General features: G+C 34.3%; 2 protein-coding genes across 13 annotated transcripts in view; both read right to left on the bottom strand.

The window, feature by feature from the left end:
• Positions 1-27308, bottom strand: part of LOC135126848 (liprin-alpha-1) — a 200439-nt gene that overhangs the window by 127732 nt on the left and 45399 nt on the right. The window lies entirely within an intron of this gene.
• LOC135126759 (uncharacterized) lies at positions 504-1628 on the bottom strand. The gene is made up of 4 exons (XM_064052885.1): positions 1365-1628; positions 1104-1278; positions 998-1051; positions 504-937 (listed from the first exon to the last, which is right to left on the bottom strand). The coding sequence occupies exons 1-4, from the start codon at positions 1626-1628 to the stop codon at positions 504-506; spliced, it is 927 nt and encodes a 308-aa protein (XP_063908955.1).

The following is a 27308-nucleotide window of genomic DNA, read 5'->3' as shown; positions in this document are numbered from 1 at the left end:
CAGGATCTACACATGACAGCACAATATGGAACGCTTCACTCTTAAGTGCAAGATGTGAAAATAGAGAATTTCAAGGGTCGTACATACTTGGAGATAGTGCCTATGGTTGTACACCTTATTTAATGACCCCTCTTCTAAATCCAACAACTCCAGCAGAACGTAATTATAATGCAGCCCACAAAGCAACTAGAAATTGTATCGAGCGTTGTTTCGGGAATTGGAAACGAAGGTTTGCATGTCTATCTCTGGGACTACGAACAAAATTGGAGAACACCTTGACAATCCTAGTAGCAACTGCAGTGCTGCATAATATTGCCATTAGCCAAAATGATCAAGCTGACGATTTTGAAGCAATCCAGCAATATGAAGATGTGGAAAATGACATTAACAATGACAATTTTCCAGGTGGCAATGCTGCAAGGAGAGCACTAATAGACACAGTTTTCAGGTAAATTCATTAACTAACAAAACTTTATATTTACAAAAAATTAATACAAAAACACCTATACATCTTCCTCTGCTGCTTGCAACCTATTAAGTTTCATTTGCCGCATTTTTCGCTCAAAACGAATTTCCTCCACTCTATGCTGAAAATTTAGTTCAAACAGTTTTCGATCGTTGTCCAATTGTTGTTGTACAACGGCCAGTTGTTTTAATTTTAACTCCTTTTCGATGTTTAAAATGTCAATCTTTAACTTTTGCACTTCGGCGTCTTGCATATCTTTGTAATTTTTGCGCCTTACAAATCTGTTAGAAATGGTTTCAGCGCAGGTGCTTCTTTTTTTAGGCACTTGCACTGATTGCATCTGGAATTTGCGTTTTTGGGCTGTTCTTCCTTTGACTGGCTGCTGAGGAGGGGGAGAAGGAGTTGCAGAAGCTACGGATTCAGTAGGTGAAGTTCTCGTTACCTCAACCCGTCCTGGTGTGTTAGGTGTGTCTGCACAGAATAAATTATTACAATGCTTTAGTTTTTGAGGTTTGTACATGTATTAAGTACCATCTGATAGTGCATCCGCAGATTCAAGTGAACAGTCTTCGATGTTGTATTTTTCTAGAAACATAATTACATTGTATATTACTTATAATTATATGCTATATTATACCTGTCATATTGAATCCAGAACAACTTGGTTTTGGTTGCCCTTCTATATAGCTGGCACTAGAATCAAATTTGTTCTGGAGCGGTTGAAATTGGTCCTTTAAAACTGTTACTATTTTCGCATCCAGGGCGGTACTCTTAGGTACAAATGTGCCCCCGCCTGTTTTGTATGAACTTTTCTAAAAATAAAGCATATTTTACATTTTATCAGTATATCCATTTTCTTCTCTCATTGCAGGGATTTGAAAACTGCATATACACTTACCTTGTCGGAATATAAATTGCTGCGCGCCGTTTTCTTCATATTATCATACAAGGCATGCAACTGTTTGGCAGTGCGATGCCCCGTTTCACACTGTGCATTGTAACTTTGGGCAATTTCCTGCCATGCCAAATTTTTTTTGGCCACGGTTATAGCATCTGACTCCTTGTTTTCTATGACACTTTTAAAATCGGCCGTAACTAGTTCAAAAAGCATATTTTTCTCTCTTTCGGTGAAATTTTTACCTCTAACGCGTTTATCACCCATTTTGATATTTGAATATGTCAAAAATTACCGACATTTATAGTAGCGCCATCTATGCGATTTTAAAAAAATCCTTAGTTCAGGATACAACCGCCAGTTAGTTATCCGACCTACAAACTAACTGGAGAATGTTTTCAGAAACCGAACTGAATTTTAACTGTCCGATAAATTTAACGGACAGTTAGTTAACAGACCAGTTAAATATGGTTCGAGAAACCGGCCATAAATCAAGTAACTTTTTTATTGGTCAAGCCATCTGCTTGCATTATAAAAATCGACCTTCAGGATAGTGCTTTGGGAAATTCAGATTTGTTAATAAAATTCTTGTGTTTACTTATTCTGCATTTCTGTCCGATATTGGCTATATAAAGAATTTGAAAACTTTTTTACTGGAATTCTCCTAAACACAAATTCTTAACACAACTGCTCCGTACGCTGCTCCCATATCCATATCTCTCGGTAATTGTTTTCCAAAGAATGCGTTGTAAAATCACAGATTCTCATTAAGTTATTGCCGGATTCAATCGGAGCGAAGATTCCCCGGAATGTGCACTTTGAGGGCGAATGTTTTCAGAGATAAAGATTAATTGAAAACTTTATATTGGTTCACTTTATAACCCCACCCATTGAAAGGACTATTTTCATCGAAATATCCGCTATATAAAAAATTTATTACAAAATTCACGCTAGGTAATTGCCGAGATGAGAAAAATTGAAGCCATTACAAAAGAATCATTAGTGAAAAATAAAACAGCGTGAATAGAAAAAGAGCGCATGCCTTTCCAATACAGACTATCACTAATTCATGGTTCATGCAATATGCATTCTCTCTCATATAATCTCCAGCAGGCTTCATTAAAACCTCCACGGTGTCTTCGGGAAGGAGGGAAAGACCCTAATTCCGCCTTAATCAAAAATGAAACTCGGCGAAAACTTACAGCAAATTACACATAAATAAACAACGTTAAAAGCCACATAAAACAATCCAACATCCGGTGGAAGCAGAGTCGGAAACGCGTCCCTAACCTAAAGGGTACTTGTGTTTTCTGTAAGAAAAGGAAAGCCAAGACGCCTTCCCAGATTTAACTTTTAGATCTTGTCTGTCTATATGAAGGAGGGGTGCAAGGTGGAACCTCTTCATGCATAACCAAAATGCTGACTATATACCTTCACGAACTGCTTTATACATTCGTTTCCGTGCTCTCTGAGGAACGTCTGGAGGGTCTCCATCCCTTGTGCCGAAAGGAGTCGGTAGCCATTCCGACCGTTATTATTATTGTTGGTATGGTTGTTGTTATTGATATTGCTCAACGAAAAGAACATTTTGGCACGAGTCTATGCGCACTAATAGACACATATGTTCGACATTGTCATTTTAAATAGTCTGATGCAATTAAGAGACCTGGACGCGACACCTGGACGTAAATAAACTAAAGTTAGAAATGTGGCGGTAGTGGATGTTGGGGTTTAGTTTTCAGACTACCTGTCCCTCACAACTTTTGACATTTTAGATTACGAGGCTAATTTATTTAGAGTGCTTAACATGGAATATTATAATGCATATTAGTGCCGGGAAGTTCCCGCCACAATGACCTTTTCGAGCGTCACTTTGCACGTTAACATGCTAGTTATGCGAAAACGCGAAATTGATCTCAAAAGTTTAGCAAATCAAACATGCCAAAAATTATATCTATTATTTTTCTTTATGCTATTTTTTGTTTTTTAATCTTATATAATTCTAAGTACTCGCAGTACATTTGAAATAAAATTTGCATAATCTAAATGGTAGTGTGTTGTAAAAGATCTGCCAAAACTGAACAAGGTATCTTTGACGATATAATAATATTGGCAGAAGATAGTCTTTGTTAATACGGTTTCTACCTACTTATAACCACAATTTACAATTTTTTTAATTGCTTAAGAAACTGTAACGACATCTTAATTATAATTTTTAGGCAAACTTAATTTTTTTCGGAACTCTCACTTTGAATCGATAATTAATCTATGACAGTTTATAGAAAGGTCTATTTATAGCTTTCCGTGTTTGCAAAAACGCTCAATTATAACGACTATTCTATAACCTGATATATTGAAATACTTCTCTGACCAAGAACTCTTTAACGCATCTATCAACGGTTATTAAGATTTTTTGGTTCTTTTTCCCACTTTAATAAACGATTTTAAACTAGCATATCTTTCAACTTGATGAGACAACCTTGTATATGTAACGTGAATGTAAGCAAAGGAATATTTGCTGTTTCACTTAAAACATAAAATCTCATTTAATCTGTCTTGTTTACAGTGGAACCTAAGTGAAAAATTGTTGAACACCATCAATCAACAACTGGAAACGCACATGTGTAACTGTACGATATACTAACATTTAATCATATCGCAAGGTTTAAGAAATTCAAATTAGACAAAATTACCATTATTACCATGTTTACAAAGAAATATTTTAAATCTGTCCATGCGCAAGAGGGTTTAGTATCGCACGGTAAATAATGTGAGCGTAAGAGACAGCAATATTTTCTGACTCTTTAACTGCCAATTTAAAGCAAATTTGGTATGTCATTCATCGATATCAAAAGAGAGATTCAAACAATGCGGTCTTATTAATGTAAACACATTCCACGCGCTATGAATAGTTCAAAATTGGCCTAAATTAAACTATAGTACCTAACTTCCATTACATCTGCGCAAAGCTCCGCCGAAACTGTTTATGTATGAGAATTATTATTGCCAACATGCAGAACTTTATTTATTGAGTATGAACTCCCCTATAAATCTAATTTGATACATTCGGTATAATATTTACCACCTTTACAACACACACCAATTTCCAGCTGACAATGTTCACTGCGAAACAGTTCAAATTAAACCACCGAAATGATTAATCAAACTCACATAATAACAAAAACGGTGATTCAAATAAAATTCGTGTTTCATAAATTTTAATTAAGCCAAATCTAAATAAAAAGTCTTTGTCACGACTAAAGCAGAAAAATACATCAAATAAAAAATATTTCCTTGCTGAACTATAACCGGGAAAATTCTCAGGTCCTCTCCTCCTTTAAAATCCGAATCGGGGTAGTGTTAATCAACGAAGCGATCTATTAATCTCTCCGTTGGCTCATATATCGGAGTCAAAATCAATATATACGAAAAACTTATGGGAGCAGTGAAGGGATTTTTAATTTAGAGTATCCTCTCACCCTATAGATTTTGGAGGCTTAAATTGTTAATCAATAGTGGAGTTGATCGAAGCTGTAAAGTAATTTTGGCCCTACTGTCATACCAACCCTAGTGTAAAAATTAACATATAGATTAAAAAATCAAAAATTCCATTGTCTTTGGATAGAATTCAATTTAAAAATTTAAGAACCTAAACTCGAAATCCCCATTATACACAACCACCAACTTCTAGAACAAAACAAAAAACACCCCAACTTTTTACCCCCAACTCAATTAAATCCGAGTGACATCTACCATGAATCACAGAACACCAAATCAAACAACACGACAATGATGACAATTAAACAGACTACATTTTTTTTAATCAACGACGAAGCGCACCAGATGATGCTACCGGCAGCGTCAGACCGCTACGCACCGTAAACGTTGACTTACTGGAGAGCGTCGCGACGCTGCCCTCTAAACACGCCGACAACAGCCCCAATCACGACGCGGCTGCGACCGACGCTCGACGCTTCCAGACGACCCATCCACGTTGTGCAAAAGACAAACTTTCCGTTTTTCTGATGTATCTGTAAATTGGCACGTAATTAATTTAGACAGACGTCACAACAGAATATTTTTCTTGAGGTTTCGAATGACGTTTTCGAAAACACTCCGATTCTATTTTTTCCTCGCTCTTTCTCGTCCAAGGAAGACAATTTGGAGAACAATATACGTGATATGGGAACTTCATTAAGGATAAAAAGCATTAAATGATATCGGAGGCGGAATTAAGAGAAGACATTTTTAGTTCTGATTATTATTTCATTATATTTCCCGATGTTGGTTTTCTCGCCTTTTACGCCTATTCTTATTGATATTGTCACGGTTATGACGACTCGTTATTTTTAGCTTCCTCAAAATGAAAACTGTTAGAATTTCGTTGGCTGTACGATTCGTTAATGAATTTGATTATTTGTAGTCTCCGGAGTGGCTTCTAATTTTCTACTATTGCGATTTCAGAAACTAACAGTTTTAGCAAAGCGTTTTATGTGCTTCATTAAAGGAAAACTTGACTGTGAACTTTATGGTGATGCGATTATCCTACAAATTTGAAATAGAGTTTTAGCAAGTCAATTCCATGTGGAAGACTAAACCTAAAAAAACAACGGAATAGCATGGAACTTTTACTAAATGATTACGAAACTTAATACATTGAAAATTAAAGTATACTAAATATTAACATCAATTATTTATCGCAGACTAAACACAAATAGCTTAATGACATTATTTTTGCAAGGCGACGCCTAACATTACCGAAATTCACATACCTCCTCCTTTGTTTAACATGTTTACGACAACAAGGCAAAAAGACGTAATAGGTGCAGAATGTCATTTACGACGATAAAATTTTCTGTCACCTAGCAACGCGGGAATAACGTACATTAAGTTCACTTCTGAGGCTTACTGCAAAGCTTCAAGACCTCTGCCAAGAAAATTTAATACGTAAAACAAGAAAGTTATTGTGACCATGATTTCAAAAGACATTTCTTAGTTACAACTTGAATTTTATTTTTTTCCTAATACACACTATGGTAGATTTAACATACTCCTATTTGAATACAAAAAAAAGTGACAAAGCTTTTAGTGTTTTAGTTTCGTCTAATATGTTCGCACTTTACAAAACTTTTGGAAATCTTTAAAAATACGTACGTAGAAACAACTTTGTTGAGATAACGTCAACAATATTCTTGTAAGCAAAGTCATTATTTTCAAAGTCATGAAGAATTATTACAGATATAATCGACAAGCGAAATCAGTTCATACACATTTGTTATCCCTTGTAAGCATTCTGAAAGATAAACGAAACTGCATTTTAGGACATTTTTCAACAAGAATTTATGAGCAATTTCCTGAAATGGTGTCACCAATTTTTCGGGGAGGATAAATAAATAAGCAGTAAATTTCAATAAACCATAAATGTACGTCAAGTCAGGTCAGGTCAAATCGAACGTTAAACAATAGATCAACTGACGACAAATTCGATTAAAGCCAAAAAAAATCAGAAGTCAACAAAATAACTCGATCACAACAGTTTCATTAGCTACTACTAGAATTAAAAAAATTTCGGAAATTATTTCTGGGCAGTAATATCTATCACATTTTGTAAACCATTCAACATTTCAGAACCACAAAATACATTAACTTTCGGCTATTTTTAACCCCTCGTTTACCTCCGGTTTCTTAACAAACTAGTTAATCAGTTCCAATTAGCGAAACCTTTTGCCAATTTACCTCTTAATTTATCCGAGTGATCTTTTACGGTTTCCAAGATCCACAGTAGATGCACTATCCTTTATATTGCAGGATCAAGCAACAGGAAATAATTTTCAATTAAATCGATACTACGTAATAGAATCTTGAAATGCAGTCCAAATTTTGCCCAGAACTGCCACATGATAAGCTAAGACATGACACTTAATTTACAGTTTCTTACATCAAATAAAACAGATTCGACATTTTCAAATGGAACTATGTTTCAAGGCATAAATTTTTAAAGATTGCAAATACGTGCACTAAATCAATGGGTTTCTACCTCAGTGATTCCTCGAAATTAGTTTTTCAATGAGTTCCCCGAAGTTAAACATTTAAATCTCTAGAGGATGAAGTGGTTTTTATCCTTCTAATTATTTAGATACCCGGACGTATGACCGTGATACAGTTCACCAAAACGAAAAAATTCAATGCGCTGACTTTTTACAAAAACAACTTATTTTATCACAATGTTAACGCGTAATTAAAATCGGTGTGGGTAAAACTCAACAATTTATTGCTCGGTAACTCAAATTTCTACGATTAACAACACAGCGTTTATAATTCCCACGCAACTAAGACTCTAATATTCTCTCATTAAGTGGACTAAAACTGACTGCTCCCGACGGTGCTCCCTATTTAAACCTATACGCTCCTTTCTGGATGGTTCGCCATCATCGCTTTGAGTTCGTTCTGGAGCCCTCCGCCGAGACTTTAGTCGAAGGGCACCCGGCCGCCGTCACCGATGATGAATCATCATCGCTATACATACTAAAAAACCCATAGGCATCGAACCGGGGCGATATATATATTTCATAACAATATTATTAAAACTCAAAAGGAATGCCTAAGAAATATATTACATCGCTACCGAATTTTTAAAAGCTAATGAAAACGGGAGATATTGTTTCATAGATTTTTACAAATTATTTTTATTAAAATTTTAAAATATTTGTTAAATCTTACCATGGCCCTCGAAATTAAAAGCATTTTCAATAATGTCTGCAAGACATACGGGATTTATTATACGCAATTCAAAATCGTTTAATACTGAATGCGTTAAGAAATTGTATTTTTGCTACGCAAGATCTCTACTTGATTATTGCTCTACTGTGTGGTCACCTATAGATCAATGCCACAAGATGTCCTTGGAGAAGATACAGAGACGGCTCCTGAAGTATCTAGCCTTTAAAAGCGACAATATATACCCTCCACGCAAATTTCCAGAGAACCGGCTACTTGAAAGATTTAGTATTCCAGCTCTAGAGATAAGAAGAAATATCCTTGCTGTATCATTCCTATATAAGGTCGTCAATGGTTATATCGATACACCAGAAATATTGGAAGTTATAAAATTTCGCGTGCCACAACTTCAGCTCAGAAGTACAGATACGTTCTATTTGCCTACAGCCAGAACAAAATTATTGAAGAAATCACCTATATATCTGATGTGTTCAACCTTCAACAAATACGGGAAAAGCTGCGATATATTCTACGATAGCCAAAGATGCATCAGAAGTATCATTTGTTTAAAGTCGATGGCTAATTTCCAATAGTAAATTATGCTTTTGAATTTTTCTTTTTTCTTTAGATATCTTTTTATAATTTATGTAATTTATGAGTTACCGTTTATTCATTTATATGTGAAATTGTCTGTAACTACGACTGTTATGTCAAATTATACTTTATTTAGATTTATATTCAGTCAGGTACATATTATACATATTATCCTATAATTGGGCTACGGTCTGTTGGATAATAAACATTTATTATTATTAAAAAAAAAAAAGACCTTTTCTATGTGAAGTCGTGAACAGTGACAGATCGTAGACAGAAAAATTACAACTTCTTTAGGAGGAAATAATAAACTGCTTTCATATAGAGATGCGAAGTATACTATTGGAATAGTTAACTCTCATCGAATATCCTCTTACAGAGATCGTTAGCAACAGCTGAGGTGTAAGTCCATGATCTGATTTCGCTACAGATGTTACTAATGCAAGTAATAGCCGAACAATCAGACTTACTTGTATGTTTTATTGGTTTTACGGTTCTTCTAATTTTGGCAATTAATATCACAACAAGAATTTTTTGTTACAGTTGCTACCTACAACAAAAAATAAATGTGTTTAGTGTCATTCTCGGCCAAATTATTTCTCCGATACCACTAGTAATTGATGATTCATTGCAATAACCTTTTTAAGTGAAGTAAACTGTACCCAACTATGCAACGAAAGCAAGCTTTTTAGCTTTTATATTTACCTACATTAAACATTCTTCAGCTATTTATACAAATTTGTCGAAATTGTAAAATGGACGTAAATAGTATTTAAGCATCAGCTTTAAGAAATAGCTTGACTCAAACACTCTATACATTTAAATTACTAACATAAACTCCTCTTGGGTAATAAAATGTTGCGTTATCGTTGAGACTAACATAAATTCTTGTAAGTCTCATAAAGTTGATCTGAATGAAAAATATTCCTTCGACCTTACAATTTGAGATTTTATAAACGTTCTTTCAATTCAGACTCAACGAAATCACGTACTTGGCACAAAAATGCACTTTTACGGGCCATTTCGTTCTAAAACAGACGAAATAATTTTCTCCGACATAAAATCCAATTAAAATACCGTGTAGCGGACATAGAAAAGACGGATTAACAAGACTACGACGCAAAACAAGTCGGAAAATTAATGATTCAATAAAAATAAAAATTTAGCAAGCTCCATTAAGTTCCCGCTTAAAAAACAATACAATTTCGCTGTTATTTAGTCTTCAATTTGAAACGACCTCAGCCATTACCTTTCGATATGTGAATTCGAGAAGTTAATTAAATCTTCCATCCTTCCGTCCGTCAAATAAAACATCTTGCAATGGAACTGCAATTAATATTGCACGAATGGAAAATTTACCAGTGGCGCGGCTTACGTTAATTTGAAACGATTTTCACAAAACCTGACAACATGACAATCTCGCTAAGTAGCTTTATTCGTATTTTGAAAACTTCCATAAATAATGCAAGAACCTAGAACAAAGGCGAGTACGCGAAAATGCGACGAACACTATTCAGTTCTTCTAGTCATGCAATCACTCTCTTCCTTTTTCCGCAACTCGTCTTTTCGCAGCAAAAAGGGCGGAGTTTATGCGACAGAAAATGAGTGTTTAACGTCGGAAAATCTGCCACTTTATATAGCTGTGGAATAATAAGACTCGTGCCAGGGTTCAATTTGATTTTAAAACGTCGTAAATTGGATCAAAGTACTGATGCATATGTATTAGCCGAATGCGGTCTCTTGAGCATTGACGATCTATTTTGGTAATCTCCTTCAATTTAGCTTGATACGTAATGCAAATACAGACCATGTTCCAGTTGATTAATCACCATCAGCCGTAGCGGAACATCATTCATATTGAAGCCACGTTCGATCATACCTAAGCTCATTACTGGACGTGTCATGTAACGGCTCCTTATCATCAATTTGGATGAAAATCCGACATGTGGTAGATGTGAGAAGACTAAACCTTGCGAGAGGATGAGCGGCAACAAGATTGCTTAAGGCAAGTTCGGTAATGACAAAACGTCTTTGAGGAATTAAGAGTGCAAGAAGGTGCTTAGGGGACACCTTCTCTACAAGCTACTACTTAACCGATAATTACAAGAGAAGAAAAATGATTATTAAAGGCATCGGAAGGGTACAGGCGTCTACTTTCTTATCTTTGTGTTACTTCTTTTCATATAACCTCGCACTTTAACATCGACCCCTTCTCTTACTTTATGCCTCATTTAATTCTTGCACCCTCGCCACACTTCTTTCGAGTTTTATGGTATTTATAAAACTGTTTCCCTTGTTAGGACTAATGCCATTAGTATCCACCCTTTTTTCTATTTACGTCTCCAATTAGTTGCCATTTCGCGTTTTTGTGCAGTTTTTGTATCCAGGGGAGCAGAGCTAAGTAACTTTTGAGAAGCAGTATTTAATGGACTAAAGTATTGATTATTATTGTTACAGTGGAACCACATTTAGTCACGAAGTAGTCTTCGACACCTTTGGATTGAAAGCCACAAACCACTACTGCTAATACATTATTATTAGCTACATGTTCAACAGTTATAGATATAGACTTCATAACATTTATTTATTAACTAAATGCTAATTGTATGAAACAAATTAAATTGTTAAAATTTGACTAATTGTTTTGAACTTATCGGACAATGAGAACAATAATAAAGTATGGACATTAAAGTTTTACTCGCCAGAAATTATTAACAGATTGATTTATTATTTAGTTCAACTATTCACTATCACAATGAACAAAAATGCTTCCCAATTTCGTCAAAACTTCACACGAAATTCTAAAACAATTTTTGTTGAACACTAAGATTTTATAAGGTACTTTTGTAAACGTTTAAGTTTGCAATAAAATACCCTGGAAAAAGTCGTGTAGTGAGCCCTGAAATTCATTTTTAGAATAATAATGTCGGTATTGCAACCATTTGACTGTTATTACCGTAACTGTCAAACCGAACGACGAACACGTTGGTATTAGCAACAAATTTTTTCAACACATAAAATTTCAATGGCCGCTCGTCAATTGTGTGTAAGATATGCTGCGCAGGAATCGCAACCTTTGGCCCATGGGGTTTTCAATACATTTTCAGGATCTGCACTACCAATAGATTTATTGTTACAACACATTAACAATTTTCTCGATATAAATCAAGAACAGCTTTTTTTTAATGGTTTATCATCATCTTCTTTTTAGCATTTTGGTGAAATTTGTCACCATAAACTTTTAAAAATCAATAGCCCTCTATTTAGTGACATTTCGAAACGCAGTTTTCACCACTGTTTTCAAGTCATACAACTCGGTAAGCCATAGGAAAATATTATCGTTTGTTTTTCTTTGTTAGAAATGAGACATACACCAAAACGAAGCTTATGTCGAAGAAGCTGATTTTACTACATCCGATTTCCAACAAAAAAGTCGACAATGTTTGCACAATAACTTATCTAAGCTGAAAACAGTAGTAAAAACCGCGTTTCGAAATTTCCATAAATAATTGAGATATTGTTGTTTAAAGTTACGTAACGCAAAAATTTCAGGACACTTTTGGTGAACCCGAAAATACTGCAATGAATTTTATGATGGCCCTAACAGACTTAACTTCCTAGAATCTCTATAGCCTGCTTTATATCGGATACAGATAGCAGTTTAAAAATAATTGTATTGACCATGTCAGGTGGCAAACCCATATTTCATTATGCATATAAAAATAGTGAAAGTTAAATAAGACCCAAACATAAAATTTTAATTTACATCGAAGATTGGCAACCACATTGTTTCAGATCACGTACGTACATGAATGCAATCTGTGCAATGCGAGCTGTGAAGCCAGAATAATCGAGTTTAGGATTAATTGACCCATCGTCGTGAATTTAATTGTTGCATTTCTGATTAAATACAAATATCTGCAATTCTCCCTTTTCTCGAAATCATCGTATTATCTACAAATTGAACAAATTGTTACAATTGCAGATAAAACTCCGCTGCCTTATATCTTGAGAACGGTTAGAGATAGAGAAATTCTGTAAACGCCATTGTTTTTAGCTTGAACGGAGAACTTTAACTTGATCCATCGAAAATATGACGCAAACCTTTTTTAAATTGCAACGAATTTTGATAGAGTACATTGAAATAATGCACTGTATCTTTGCTGTATGTAGAATTGTCGAAAAAGGTTCAATTTAATTAATAATTTTAAGCCATCTGTTTTGAGAAGACAAACTCACTCAAATGAAACTAATTTCTACGTGACATTCTTTCGATGTATAAACATAAATAATCGAAGTTAAGCATGTACACAGATAATAGTACTCTTTTCCGTGGTTATTTGCTTTGACTATATTTTATATTGTCTGTATGTCTGAGGACGGCACCCCCTTGAAATTTGCGCCTCGGTTTGAGGTGACATTTACACTACTGGTTTTTACTATATAAAGGTTATCAGAAAAAAATTGTATAATTTTTCAAAGAAGTGGGACTTGTTGGGCTGTATGTACTTCAAGAACGAGGGAAGTTCTGTCAAAGTAACCTTAGACCAATTTTATCATTCTAAAAAACATTCACTATGAAAAATGGATCGATAATAGAGACCCTAGTCTATGGCCAGCTCGCAATCTAGATTTAAGGTCCTTACATTTACTGTTATGGCGATGCATAAAATATGGCGTATTTCCGACCCTTGCCTGATTTAAATGATTAAAAAAAAACTGAATTCGAAGTCTAATACGTTAATACACGAATTAATAAAAGAAGTTAACCACAAATACAAACGTATGCTATTTTTTAACATTTAACTCACGTTTACTGACACAAAATTTAAATAAAAACCATGGTTGACGTTTTACCACCTACATGATATTTCTAGCATACATACAAAATTTGACAACAATCGGTCCAGTGGTTTCGAAAATTGCCTAATAAAAATCGATCGAGACAGACGAAAAGCAGACGGAAACGGGAGACCACTGTCGATTTATTTTTTAAAAATTATTTAAGTTTTTGTATGTGAAATACTAGTGTAAATCAAGTCGAAATTTCTGGTGCTTTGATTTTTTTCTGGAAGTAAGTAGATGGCAAATATGATAATTAAGCAATTAATATTTTATATCAATATCATATTTTTTGTATATTTTTGCTTTCTTTCTTATGTTGATGAGTTTTTTTTGGCACACAAATACCATCTCAAGCAAATATTTCAAGATGTGTTCGCTGTTTAATGATTTTGCGTTATAAACAACGTCACATCCGCGACGTTGCTCCATATCATTAACTCATGCCTTTTAACGTTTTACGTTCTGTTCTTTTACTATATTTTCAAGAGATTCTTACAGAACAATAACGTATATGATGCTCCTTGGTCGCCTTGTTCGCCGGACCTAAACCCGATAGAACATACGTTGGAATAGACCGCAGTATTCTGACCACGACGTTTACCTTTACTTCCAAGTGCATTAAAAGAGCATTAATTTAAACAAGCTTTCAACTTGGATTAAGTGTCCACAAGATGCAAAGGGGCGTTTTATTTCTAACATGCCAAAGAGAATTTAGAGTACAGAAACAGCGCCGAAGACGTAACACAGTTAATTTTCTTTTGAACTTTCAGAAAGAATTTTAAACTGAAATGCTGATCGTGTGTTTACTATTTACCTTAGTTTAAAAAAGTATGAAATAATATACTTTTCAAGATAGTGTATTCTGAAAGAGGTTACAGTTTGAAGTGCGATCAGTGTAACTATTCAACTACTAGAAAAATAACTCAAAAACGGGATGCGAAGAAAAGTGGGGTTAACATGTAAATAAATGGTTTTCCTCTACTTGAAATGTAAATGCTTTCTTGTCATACGGCGATACCTATGAATAATAATAACGATAAAATTTAAATTATGTTGCACTGCGTCAGCTTTATACGATCGGTGTGTCATTACGGAAATTAAAAAAAAAACAATTACATCCTCACACTGAAATTATGGTGAATTAAAGTAAGAATTAGTATCGCACTTCAAATCACAACACAGAACTCCCACAGTAGTTAAAAAAAATACATAAACAAAAGTGTCACTGACACTACGACCGAGACACTAATTTTAAAACTCAAGTATTCGATTAAGTTATAACAGATTTAAATCTTTTTTCATCTTCCCCATATGTTCACCGCACTAGATGGATTATTGACAGGCGATACCTCAATCAATCTTTTCAAGAAATGCATTACGCAAAAACGTTTCCACGTCAAAATCTCTCAATAAGTCGCCTGAGACCATAGCATTACACGCCAACCTAATCCTCGTAAACTTAAACTTAAAATCACTTAGAGAAAACCCAGAAACTCCCAGAAACTCGACAACGCAGAACAATAAATTCAATCACGCCACTACTGACAAATAGTTGCGTCGTACAGGTAGCAATTAAGTACTGCATTGTAGAAATTAAATCCTTAATTAAATCCTTAAGATTTAATTGCTAAACCTGCCCCGCTTTACGCTGTACAAAATTAAAAACATCCACTTCTTCCGTCCCTTGGTGTAGGCAAGTATATTGCACCTGGTCTACAGTAAATCTCGGCATTTTTTCGCACTGTTAATTGAATATTCGAGTAGAAGGGAATGTCGCTGCTTGGTTAATAACAAACTAAGGGGAGTCCGAGACTAGTGTTGAGCAAGACCGCAAAACCCCAGAGTGTCGTGCTGGAAGCGCGTAGTCGGTCAGCGCGATTGGTATGGGGAATTCACGGGTCATAGTTCACGAGGCTACGCCGCCAGTAATGCTGCTGTAGGGTCGTCGGCTTCGCTTAATCAAACTACTGTATAATTGCCTATATTTCATTCTGGGGCGTTGTCGACTGATTTCCGCTTTTTACTTCTCGTGCGGTACCCAAGTGTCGTAAATACAGTCGTTTCGGCAAAAGTTTAATTTCATGTTTTCCTCGAATTCGAAATCAGTGGTACTGGTTATACTTCAGACGTGGAGAAAGTTCTCTAAAAATCATTTGGGAGACTGCTCCTTCCAGTAAATATAGGATTGCCAAACTATCTCAGGAACAGTTAACACAATTCCCTTCAATTCTATCTAAGTATGTACACTGTTTATTTTTACAGCCAATATCAAAATTAAAATAATTATCCTCACAAAAAGCAGATAATACATGCTGATTCAAAGGCTTATTCGTATGTGCTAAGCAGAGACCACATTCTGTCTAATGTAATTAATGGGAGTTTGGTGCGCTGGTTTCCACGTGTGCTTACAAATGGTGGAGGTGCCGGGAAAACGACAATTCTAAAAGTATTCGTCACCTACGTAAAAATTAATATAGGTAACAGATAACATAAAAAATGCATCCATAACAATCGCCTTAATTGTCAAAAAAATTTAAAATGATCGTTGATTAAATTTTTGCTTGTCTAAAGCAGGAAACGATTTCAGTGTTTTAGGTTTTTTTTTTTTTTGTTAATTTTTCATCTCATTAATTTGTTTCTCGTAGTTTGCACTGTTATATTAAGCTGCGCAATTTGTTGAAAAGAAAAACGTAGATATTACTTAAAACATAATTACATTTCGCCTTTGACGATATTTACATTCTAAGTTTTGCACATTAATTTCGTTAATTTAGTTTACTTATAAATTAAAAGTTACTCATTCTATAAATTAAAAGCCTTTTTTGCGTTCCCCTACAATCCTGTATATATATTTGGGCAGACTTCCAAGATAGTTTACAATAGTTGCTCTACTGAAATACACACACCTGACAACAGCGTTTATATACTAAAGAGGATTGCGTGTCAGTATGACACACTTAAATTTCAACTTAAACATATTTCTAGGTAGCATTTAATAAGCGACGATTAAAATACAGGATAAGAATGCATTCCTCTTTAACAATGAACCGAAACAATGCACTTAAATTACCAACTATACTTCAATACTAAAATATGAAGGAGTATTAATTCAATTTTCATTTACGTGTTGCAGTAAATGCAAACGCTAATTCAGCAAAATTTTAAGATGACGTCATCAATTTTTAGACAGACCATTAACGGATAAATTTTGACTAACGATTTACGACGCTTCCGATAACCTTAAAACATTTGTTAAACAATTTCGATTTTTTTTTCCAAAAATCTAAATGTCTAAGGGAAAAACTCAACATAGGCTTCATAAACTACAAGTGTACGAGTATGTTATTTAATAAAATTTAAATAACCTTTACTATTGTAAAAGTTGGAGATGGCGTCACATCATTGTTGGTCAGGAAGATCAGACAAATTTTGGTTAGCATTTTAGCATCTACATGATTTTCCTGATAACAAAATTTCACAACAATCGGTGCGATAGTTTCAGAGATTATCTGCCTGATAAAAATCGACACAGACGTGGACAAACAATATAAACGTATATATTTATTGTCGAAACAGACAGGATTTATTTTACAACAAATCACTATGAAATAACGCAACGGAAGGAAACAGGCGTTATTAATAGAGATTCAAATATCATCGAAAAAATATAACTTGTGAAAAAACTGATCAATAAATCCAGTTATGTTATCAAGAAGTAAGTAAATGAAATTTAAAATTAGTGATATGCTCATTGTAATTAAAAAACATTTCGCAATGTAAATAAATTTCAGTTTTCCCTACAGCTCTGGAATATTTCGAGTTGAAAATAAGTGATTAAAAAACTTACAGTGAACTCTTTAGATAACTAAAGACCACTATTCCAGAATGAGGAATCCTTGGGTTTTATAGTTTCAAATTCCAATCGTAAAATTTGTAGTTTAATTTTGCTTTTTATTTTACAAGCTAAGCAAGTATTGTAATCGAGTCCATTGGACGACAGGCTACTTTCATATTTTCCCCACGTTTCATTAATCCTGGAGTCTCTCGTTTCCGTCTGTCTGTTTGCCGTTTGTCGTTTTTTCATCTATCGTCTGTCTAACTCTGTGTCGATTTTTATTAGACAGATAATCTAAAACTACCGAACCGATTGTTGTCAAATTTTTAATTAGAAATATCGTGTAGACGGCTAACCAAAATTTATCTGATCATCCCACCACCTTGACGTTACCTCCAACTTTCACAACAGTAAGTTACGTTAGTTTTATAAAAGAACATATTCTTCAACTGTAGTTTCTGAATCCCTGTTGAGTTTTTACCTTAGGCATCTAGATGTTTGTAAAAGAAAAATCCTAAGATTTTACAATTTAATTTTGAAATTGCTAAACCAAATGCTCTGAAATCTTGCAAACGTTTTAAAGTTATCGGAAGCATGGTAAATCCGTTTATCCCCTCTCAAAAGTTGATGACGTCATCTCAGTACCGAATAAATCTAAAATATGCACTATATTAAGAGTCCATACTTTTGATTTATCAATTCATTCATATTTTTTAGAATTGTTTATACAAGGTGACTTACAAAAATTAATGAATAAGGTGACTTCCTTCTCCCGAAAATTTGAGGATGCAGAAATGTATTAGTGTTACATTTCAGCATCATAAAAAAATAAAATTCTCAAAGTTAAATTTTATTATTTTTCGAAGCTGTACTTCTTCGGCCATTTTTTTTTCCACAAACCTGGGCACAATGTGTAGAGGTATGTTATATTATAAAATCTAAATAACATTTACTGTGGACAATTATGTCTATCACAATATTTTCTCAGCTTACGCTGGGGAAGTAACAAACGATCAATTTATTTACATGTAACGTCAGAAGAATGATTGGTTAACCTTTTAAAGTCGCATGTCCGAAAACTGTTGGCTTTAATGCTATCTATAATAAGTGAACTAAATCGCAATTCTAAATAAAGTACTTCCCGCAAACCATTTATTTCAAAAACACTTTAAAGAGTAGCCTGACTTAACTATTAGGATAAGCAAAATAAGGTTTATTGTAATCATTACCAGTTTATATTTATCAGTGTTTAAACACATAACATTAAAACACTCCTCACGGAATAACTTACCACCGAAAAAATGTCTGAAACATATGCTTCTTTAATTGTAATCAGCGCACGTACATGACAGATACAAAATTAAGAGCAACAATTCATTAACTGACACGCTAAATCGTTAACAAATAAATAAAACAAACAAGACCGAAATTACTATCTTGTAGAATACCTGATATTACACAGAATGGACTAGAATAAAGATCGTCCAACTGCACAGTTTGTGTGCAATTTTTACATTGCTTTTGATCAAATGATACAAATTGGGAATCACTCCATAACATGCTAACTCAGAAAGTGAAAGATCATTATGAACTTTTTGAATGCCTTCCTCAAATCAGTATAAATTGTATCAACACATTAGTATAAAATTCGTTAACGATCTTGCATTCTTATGTTTTAAATCATCTGAAATTCTGAAGAATTGTTATTACACAACATAACTGAAAAACTACGTTTCTCTAAATTCATGAACTTGAAACATGGTTTGACTGTATATGATTCAGATGTTTTACTTCGTAATCAACTCCATCGAGCTAATTTCATATTTTATTGTCTGTCGTCTGTCTGTCTGTCTGTCTGTCTGTCTGTCTGTCTGTTTGTCTATCACAGTGTTACCCGAACATAAGGAGGCAATAAAACAAATCAACCTAACTTATTCATGTCATTATTGTCAGACCCGATCATGCAATAACAAAACTTAGAGTGGTTTTTGAAGTTTCAGCGAAACCATTAACTGTCATTTCATTTTATAATAATCAAAATGTCATATCATTTAAAATTTATAATGGTCAACATTTGTTGTTTGTGTATTTACTTCCATACAGAGGCACTGCATACTAAACTGCATTGAGTTTTAAAAAATTCAGAACTTTATGCAAATAATGTATGCCTGTATTGATTCGAACTAAAACACAGACGCTGTGTCCACTTCCAAAAAACACACATGATTTATTACCATCAACATCGTCTCTTTTTTGACTGAGACAATCTGACGACGATTTTGAACTGCACCATTATTGCTGACGAAAAATTAGTTACTAGTTTGAGAGAACTTCTTGATTTAATCTTTAGTTTTTCCAAAGGTACTCTCTTCTAAGAATTTTGTAGAAAATAGAAAACATAAACCACCTAAAACCATGTTTCTAAAATACCAGTAAAATCTCACTGAAAAGCATGGTTTTTAATAAATAATAAAGATTATCATTTTTAAGATAACCCATATGCGTAATAGTAAAAATGTAGAGCTTGTTACAATATCAATTTCAAGGGAAATTTACTGGACAAAAGTTTTGTGAAAGACAAACAGACAAACTTTGATTAGCGTTTTACCATCGACAAGATCTTAAAGTACGGCTAAAATGTTACAGTAATCAGTCCAGTAGTCTTAAAAGTTATTTGTATTGAGAAGCCGAAAAAACACACAATTGAACATTCGTCACAATGGCTATTATCGTCATTACTGTAAAGAATCCGAGTATTTCCAACAACACTACGGTATTTTTTAACTAAACGCAAACTATAATAATAATACATAAACCAGCCTCAAGTATATAACCAACAGGGCAAAAAAACAACTCAAAACAAGGTCGTTGAGTGCGCAAAATGGAATGAGTTATACAACCGCATTGGAAATGACAAGGTAATAACACTTACCATAAAAACTCAAGACGTCTAAAGCTTAATATCTAAATATATCATATGAATTATATAAAACGAGGAATAAAGCTACTTGATACAATATTTGAAGAGACCCTAATGTCCCTGTTAATTAAACAAAGTGATTAAATCCAATTCGATCATTTCGACCTCTACAGCATCCAATAATTTCCCATTTTCCCGTCCATCTGTGCACTTGTCTTAGGCCATTGTTCCACATTTCTACCACTGTTATTTACTGTTAGAGTCCTTGTTATCGTCCTCAATTACCGCACATCCTCTTCCGAAAACTGTCAAAGCTCAATCGGAGGGCGTCTGATATCATTAACGCCCCAGAACGCCCCATTATCTTCCCGTGACGAGCTTTTTGCCACAAGCAGAAGCCTTCGTTTTGCATCGTCGGCGCTAGAAAAACCGGCCCGTCGGGATACATCACCCTCGATCATTTCGGATTGACGTCGGTTAGAGCCACTACGCCACACCCAGGTGCTTGCCGGCTATCCAGATAACGCACCGTTTCATTTACATATGCAACAAATCAGCGATAAATATGGCCATTAAAGTCGTATAACTCTCCGAGGGGTAATTTGAAGCGTGCGATTCAATGTTTTCGAGGGCGGAATGGCCACGTCTTTAATCACCCCGCAATACCACCAACTAAAACTTCAACTCACGATCCACTCTCTGACTTTTATTATCCAGCCTAATAAGTGATAAAATGATGGCAACGAGCCTAAGAGTGACGCCGTCGATGCAAATACGTTTGTTTAGCAAGCCGGAAACGTTATTATGAAAGGAGCAAACTTCTCAACTTTTCTTCCGGAGTAAGTGTTTTATCACGTCTTTTGCAAATGTGCGAAATACGATAAAAGGGGCTGTGGGGCAACTATAAAAGCTAATGAGTGGCATGAATAAATGATAAATACTTGAACAGATTATTGTTATAGAATGAAATGTGAGCTATAGTAAAAAGTTCTGCTTAAGTTTATGCCGACAGTCAACGGAGAATTTCAACTTCACCAGGATATTAAATTAAATTATATGACGTCAAAAGCACAAAATTTAACATTTCTTCTCTTAATATCTGCTACCTATACCAGAATCGTGGAACAGATCCAGTAATCACGTGGAAGCCGCATAAATAGCCTGCGCTAAAGCCCTATGGAATCCTCGTTCAATTTATTCGAATCATTCTACGGGAACTACCACAAGAAGTTTTGACACATTCGCTTGTTGCTTCTCGCAATAAAGCGACAAAACCTATGATTAAATTGAAAAAACAAACTTCCCAAGATCGCCAATAATACGAGCCTATCCACAACACACCTACTATAAGAAAGAGTCATAACACTCGATGGCTTCCAGACACATGTTTTCTAACCAGTAGGAATGCTAGGCTGGGTGGTCACATGTACCTTTTATGAACGGAATTTGAAAAATTTGAAAGTAAAACATTTTCCTAAATTCGTTGTACTCATCCACTTTTATTTGATTCGTTAATAACGACATAAATTAAGCGTATTTAAATCAAATTGAAATTTAATGTCACATAATGGCAGTTAAAAGCTATCCATACTAACAACACAAAATAATTTATTTTGCACCTCGGGGTTAAAATAATTCACGCTTCGAGCGAAAATTAACGTCACATACATGATTAAAGACACTTTAGTTCTATATTAGGAGTATTTGAAAACAAATTTTCAAGTGAAATCATTCGAACCAAAAATTATGCAAATTTACTTAAAAAACGTATTGATTTTAAAAATCTAAACAACATATGTGCAAATACAATTTTCTTAAGTTATATTCTGTACACTAAATTCCAAATATTTAGTATTCAGGACACTTACAAGACATTTTACAATCTAATTAGGTACCACAACGTTTTTAAATCATACCAAACTAATACATAACACACCACCAGGATTGACAAAATTTCCATGACTGTTCTAGAAAAGTAACTTCATAAGTGGGCCTTTAGCTCAAATACAAAATCAAGCTTTCTTAAACAAATCATTTTCAAACGAATTAAAAGAAAGCGACACAAAAAAAATCGATTACCATATATCTATTTCACCTTCATTTACAAGTCACCGCTTTGTGCCTAAACGCAGCACTGAAACTGCTTTCATCAATTTTATAAATTCACTAATATGATGCTTATCTGCATACCTAATTGATTTAACAACAGCGTTCGAGACTATTAAACGCGAAACGTTCTAGATTATACATGTAATGAAATATTAAGTCAATCGTCATATAAAATCGCACTGATCTGGAAGAATTCACCAGCTCTTTTACACGATTAAAACGAATAAAATTAATATATCTCAGAAATCTTAAATCTTTCAAATAAACACGGGAAGCCAGGAGGATCCACACTGGGTCCCATTCTGTTTCTCTTATATGCTAAGGAATTACACAAATACGTTGACAACAGTAACGTAATTCAGTTTGTTGATGACACCTTCTGGATGATAACCAGTTGTAATCTTCCTGTACAATCAGAAGCAACACAGTCGTTAGTTAAATACTCAGACATTGTGAACACAATTGTCTTTCATCAAACGCGAATGAAAAAAGACTGAACCGTTCTTCATTTGATCAAAAAGGGAATCTATTTTATTCCCCCAGTCATTTTTTTTTTGCCACCCAAGTAATACTAAAAACTATGAGTGCATTGATAAACCACAAGTATAGCGTCTTCATATTTTGCATGATTGATTCCAAAAAATTTTGAGATGACGTCATCAATTTCTTGGGAGGGGAAGTGCGGATAAATTTTGATTAACGATAACTGCTTAAAACGTTTGAAAGATTTCGAACATTTTTGGATTTGCAGTTTCAAAGTAAAATTGCATAATTTTGTTGCTTTTACGTTATAAAATTTAAATAAGATATATCAGGAAGTAAAAGTGATAAAACTTCGTGACTTGACGTGAGTTGACGTGACGTGACTTGACTTGACTCGATTTCACTTAGTATTTCAATTTTTGAGTATGAAGAAACCAAAGCATTTTGACGGAATATACGTAATAACTAATTACATAAATGGTTAAAAATAGAAACTATTGGAACTATTCTGCTGCTTTAAGAAACTTTTAAGACATTTCTGAAACAATACAATTTGAATACAATTTAAACACACAGTATTAAAAATAAATCGCGAATTACCACCGTGCATTAAATAAATTTTATTTACTTATCATCTGTATATTTCTCATGCATTGCGTATTATTCAAAAATATTTTCGCCTTCCAATAACAAAATGCGTATTTAGGTAGGACCTGTTTAAATATTGAAGAACATTTTAACTGAGATTAAGTTAATCACGCATTTAATGAGGCGTTTAGCGACATCTGACTGGCGTAAACTCAGCCATGTGGTACTTTAATGCCGCATTAAAAAATTAATCGCAACCAAATATTTAATTGAGCTTCTGTTAATCGGCTCTTAGTAAAACATATCCTCATTATTAAAATAACTTCGAACGCCAAAGTGTTGTTTTTAGTATTACAACAACATAATGTTGAGTAGAAATGCATTATATCAAGTAAAAACATATTAATCAAGTAAATGCGCAACATACCTAATATATGTACAGTAAATCAAACAGATGCGAGAGTTTCTTAATACCACTCATGCACAGTTCTCAATGTTGTTGAAGGCTAGAGTTCGCATCTTAAAGAACTTCCACACCTGGATGGATTTGTGAAATGTGAATGTGAAATAATAGAACAATGGGATATTATTATTTTTATTACTATTACTAGTCGTAATTGAATAGAGCTCTGCTGAGTTATATTACTCTAAAAAAGTATTCACCATTAACTCATTATCAATGTAAAGGTTTTTTTTTAAGCGGTTTTTGAAGATATTTATATTTTCGAGTCAATCATTTCAGCAGGCAGTTTATTCCAGTAATTAATTATTACCCTTATGAAAAGATTTTTTTTCTGATATTCCTTTTAAATGCTGGTATTGATAAGGATAGTCGATGTCTTCTTAACCTTCTTTATCCAATCTTACAATCTTGTATATAATTAACTTCTCTTAATTTCCGGTCAAATTATTATTCTTCCACGAAAACACCACTTTGTGAATATTCGTTGCGCATTTTCATGTTTCTAAATTTTGTAATCTCCTCGAGAACCATACTACACTTGCAAATTATTGAATTAGCCTAATTTACAGTTTAAATAATTCTGACTTGATCGTAATGTTTGTTTTAGCTAAAGATCGATGTAACATGCACATTTGCGGATTGGCTTTCTTTACTTGTCGTAATATGTGATTCGTCCATGATAATCTTTTATCAATTAATTCACTTAAATATGTAGTTATGTTCCGAGATCTTTGCTAAACTGACGCCATTAAATACATTATTTATTTCAGGATTATTTCTTCCAATAAGCAACACGCATTGTGGAATATCAGCAACGTTTATTAGAAATCATTTCGGTCCTAAAATGAAACCCTGTGTTACTACACTTATCACACTATAAAATTCGCTAATCTGTTTGGAAATTTTAACAAAAAATTTTCTGTTTGTGAAGAAAGAATGGGATCCATGCAAATAAACTTTCAGTAACATACAATTTTATGTTACTGTTACCTACAATCTTCAATTATAATGAACAAAAGTGTTGTAAATCTAAAAAAGATATGCAATTTTCGCTAGAAATCTTTATAGCAATTTTCTGTTATTAATCACAATATTAAAAAAGCTAAAACTTTCTTTAAATTGATACAAAAAGAAATTGCTCACAACTGTGGCTTTACGATTAAATTACAGCATTTTCAGTACGTGTACACAACAAGAGAATTTGTTTTCTGGTTTAACCCTATGCAAACAACTGATTTGCATTTCAATACAAATTGGTGAAAGACAGAAAGCGTTGAAATTTCATAACGCAATACGATAGGGCAGTTATTAATAGACACTTTGCATGTATGTAATTTGAAATCAGTTCCAAATTAAAAACAAATTTATCTGACTAAATAGAGGACGTTGTTTAAAATGTAGAAATATATTTTTTAAAAAATTGCTGCGAACCAAACTATATCAGAAATCGTGATATATGTAACGTAATAAATGTAAAAAATAAAAATAAACAGTTAACGGCACAGCGAAAAATAATTCCAAATCTGTTCTTTTTATTTCATAATATGATATAAAACAATGTGTGCATTTAGGAACACTTCAGATATTATATGCTTTTATTTTAAAGGTTAAATAAGGTCTTGCAAGAACGAGACAGCGTCTTAGTTTTCTCGGCTGAACCGAACATTAAAAGTCTTACGACTGCAACCTCGTAATAAAACGGGGAACGCAAGAAAACTAAAATAACGTAACGTTAGCACTGGTTAAATCCTGTCACGTAATGTTTTTTAGACAGAAAACGTAAAATTTATAAGAAGTGCAATGCAAGTTACCCTATTATAATTAATTATTAATACTAAGATTTTTCTCAGTTTCCAATTCGAAGATCATTCTTGTCTCGTCTGGCATCTACAATTTACGAAATGGGATGCAGTTGTCGTCACGTTAAAATCATATTTCACATGAAGACAAAGTACGATGCAAATAAAGCAGTCTCTAGTTAGCATCCCCTCCTCCGTCCGTTCCAGGAAAATCCATCAATCCTTTCGCTTTTCTTACCAACCCGCCCGATTAATTTCGCGACTTTTTCCGTTGTTTGAGGAGTAATTAAGCAGACGAGTTATAAATTAAATTAACACAGTCAACGGAGCGCATGGTAGCTCTTAATTCGACACGTTCTTTTAACACAGGCCGCGTCACAGGGGAATTGAACGTCTCCAGACGATTTCCCTGCAATATTTTGTGCGCGGCCAGATGGTAGAGGGTTCCTTTTATTTATTTTTTTGCGCCCTGTTGAAGCAGCTGAGTGGAATGAATGTGCGATCTGGCCTTTCGACCGCGACAGAATAGATTTCTCGTAAAGCTTAATCATCCCTCTACGCTAAAGGTCTCTATTTCGTCTAGGCAGAATCTTATTTTCTCATAAAGTGTAACGTGAGCCCGAGAGGCAAACCGAACACGTGCCAACGGGACGTTGACATTTTCACGAGACCTGCACGAACTAATTTTCTGTAACAGTGCATCCGACGACACGCGGTTGTGATGTGAAATGATGAACACGGCTAAACAATCATCTAGTCTACGCGATATTATATGGGTGCGGCAGTAGCGCAATACCGAAAACATAGTTTCAAAATTGATGAAGTGGCGCAGCCAGTGAGATAGCAATGCAACGTGTTTTAAATCGAATGACACGGGTTCGTCTGCGTCTGAATTACGCCGGTTATTGCGCAACGGCCGTAAAAGTGGCTCCCGATAAGAATAAGCATTTACTTTTTGTTTTCGTCGGTGTACGACTGTAGATAAACATATTGCAGTCTTGACATTACCGTGCATCTTGTCATTCTGTGACGCTGTTTGAAAGAAGACCGATGGTGTCGCAAAAATAAATTACTCGTCCAAGTTGCAAGAAGTAGATTGCAACCGCGCAATTTATCACCGCTTAAATTCTTATCATACACGAGACATAGATGGAGCAGGCAAGATATCAGCAATAAAAAAGATCTATTTTACATTTAGATGAGACGAGAAGAAAACTTTAAGCATAACATTTTCGCCTTGAAGCGGAAAACAAATGAGAATGCGCCTTCAACAAGGTCCCATCGCAGGGACTTAAACAATAACGGTCACACTCCAACTCCACAAAACTTCTGATTGCTTTCGAACTGACCTTTGGACCTCTTTAAATTGACGGTGCAATTATTTATGTTGCGGAAACGTCTGCGGCTTACCTGAAACAAAAGAAAAAAAATTACAGATTGAAGTAATATTGAGATTCTAAGACTACTGCAGAGGCCAGTAATGAGGTTGCCACATAATGACAAGAATCTGCATGCCTGGAGCTCGAATTAAATTGCAAATTGCGATTAAAGCGCAACCGGGACGAGCGGGTATTATTGTTTCTGTCTTGAAAGC

This window comes from Zophobas morio, unplaced genomic scaffold (assembly GCF_036711695.1).
Source record: "Zophobas morio isolate AGI-343-1 ecotype UQ-CSIRO unplaced genomic scaffold, CSIRO_AGI_Zmor_V1 ptg000011l, whole genome shotgun sequence".
In the NCBI taxonomy this organism is placed as follows: domain Eukaryota; kingdom Metazoa; phylum Arthropoda; class Insecta; order Coleoptera; family Tenebrionidae; genus Zophobas; species Zophobas morio.
This window is presented reverse-complemented; position numbering and strand designations above follow the sequence as displayed.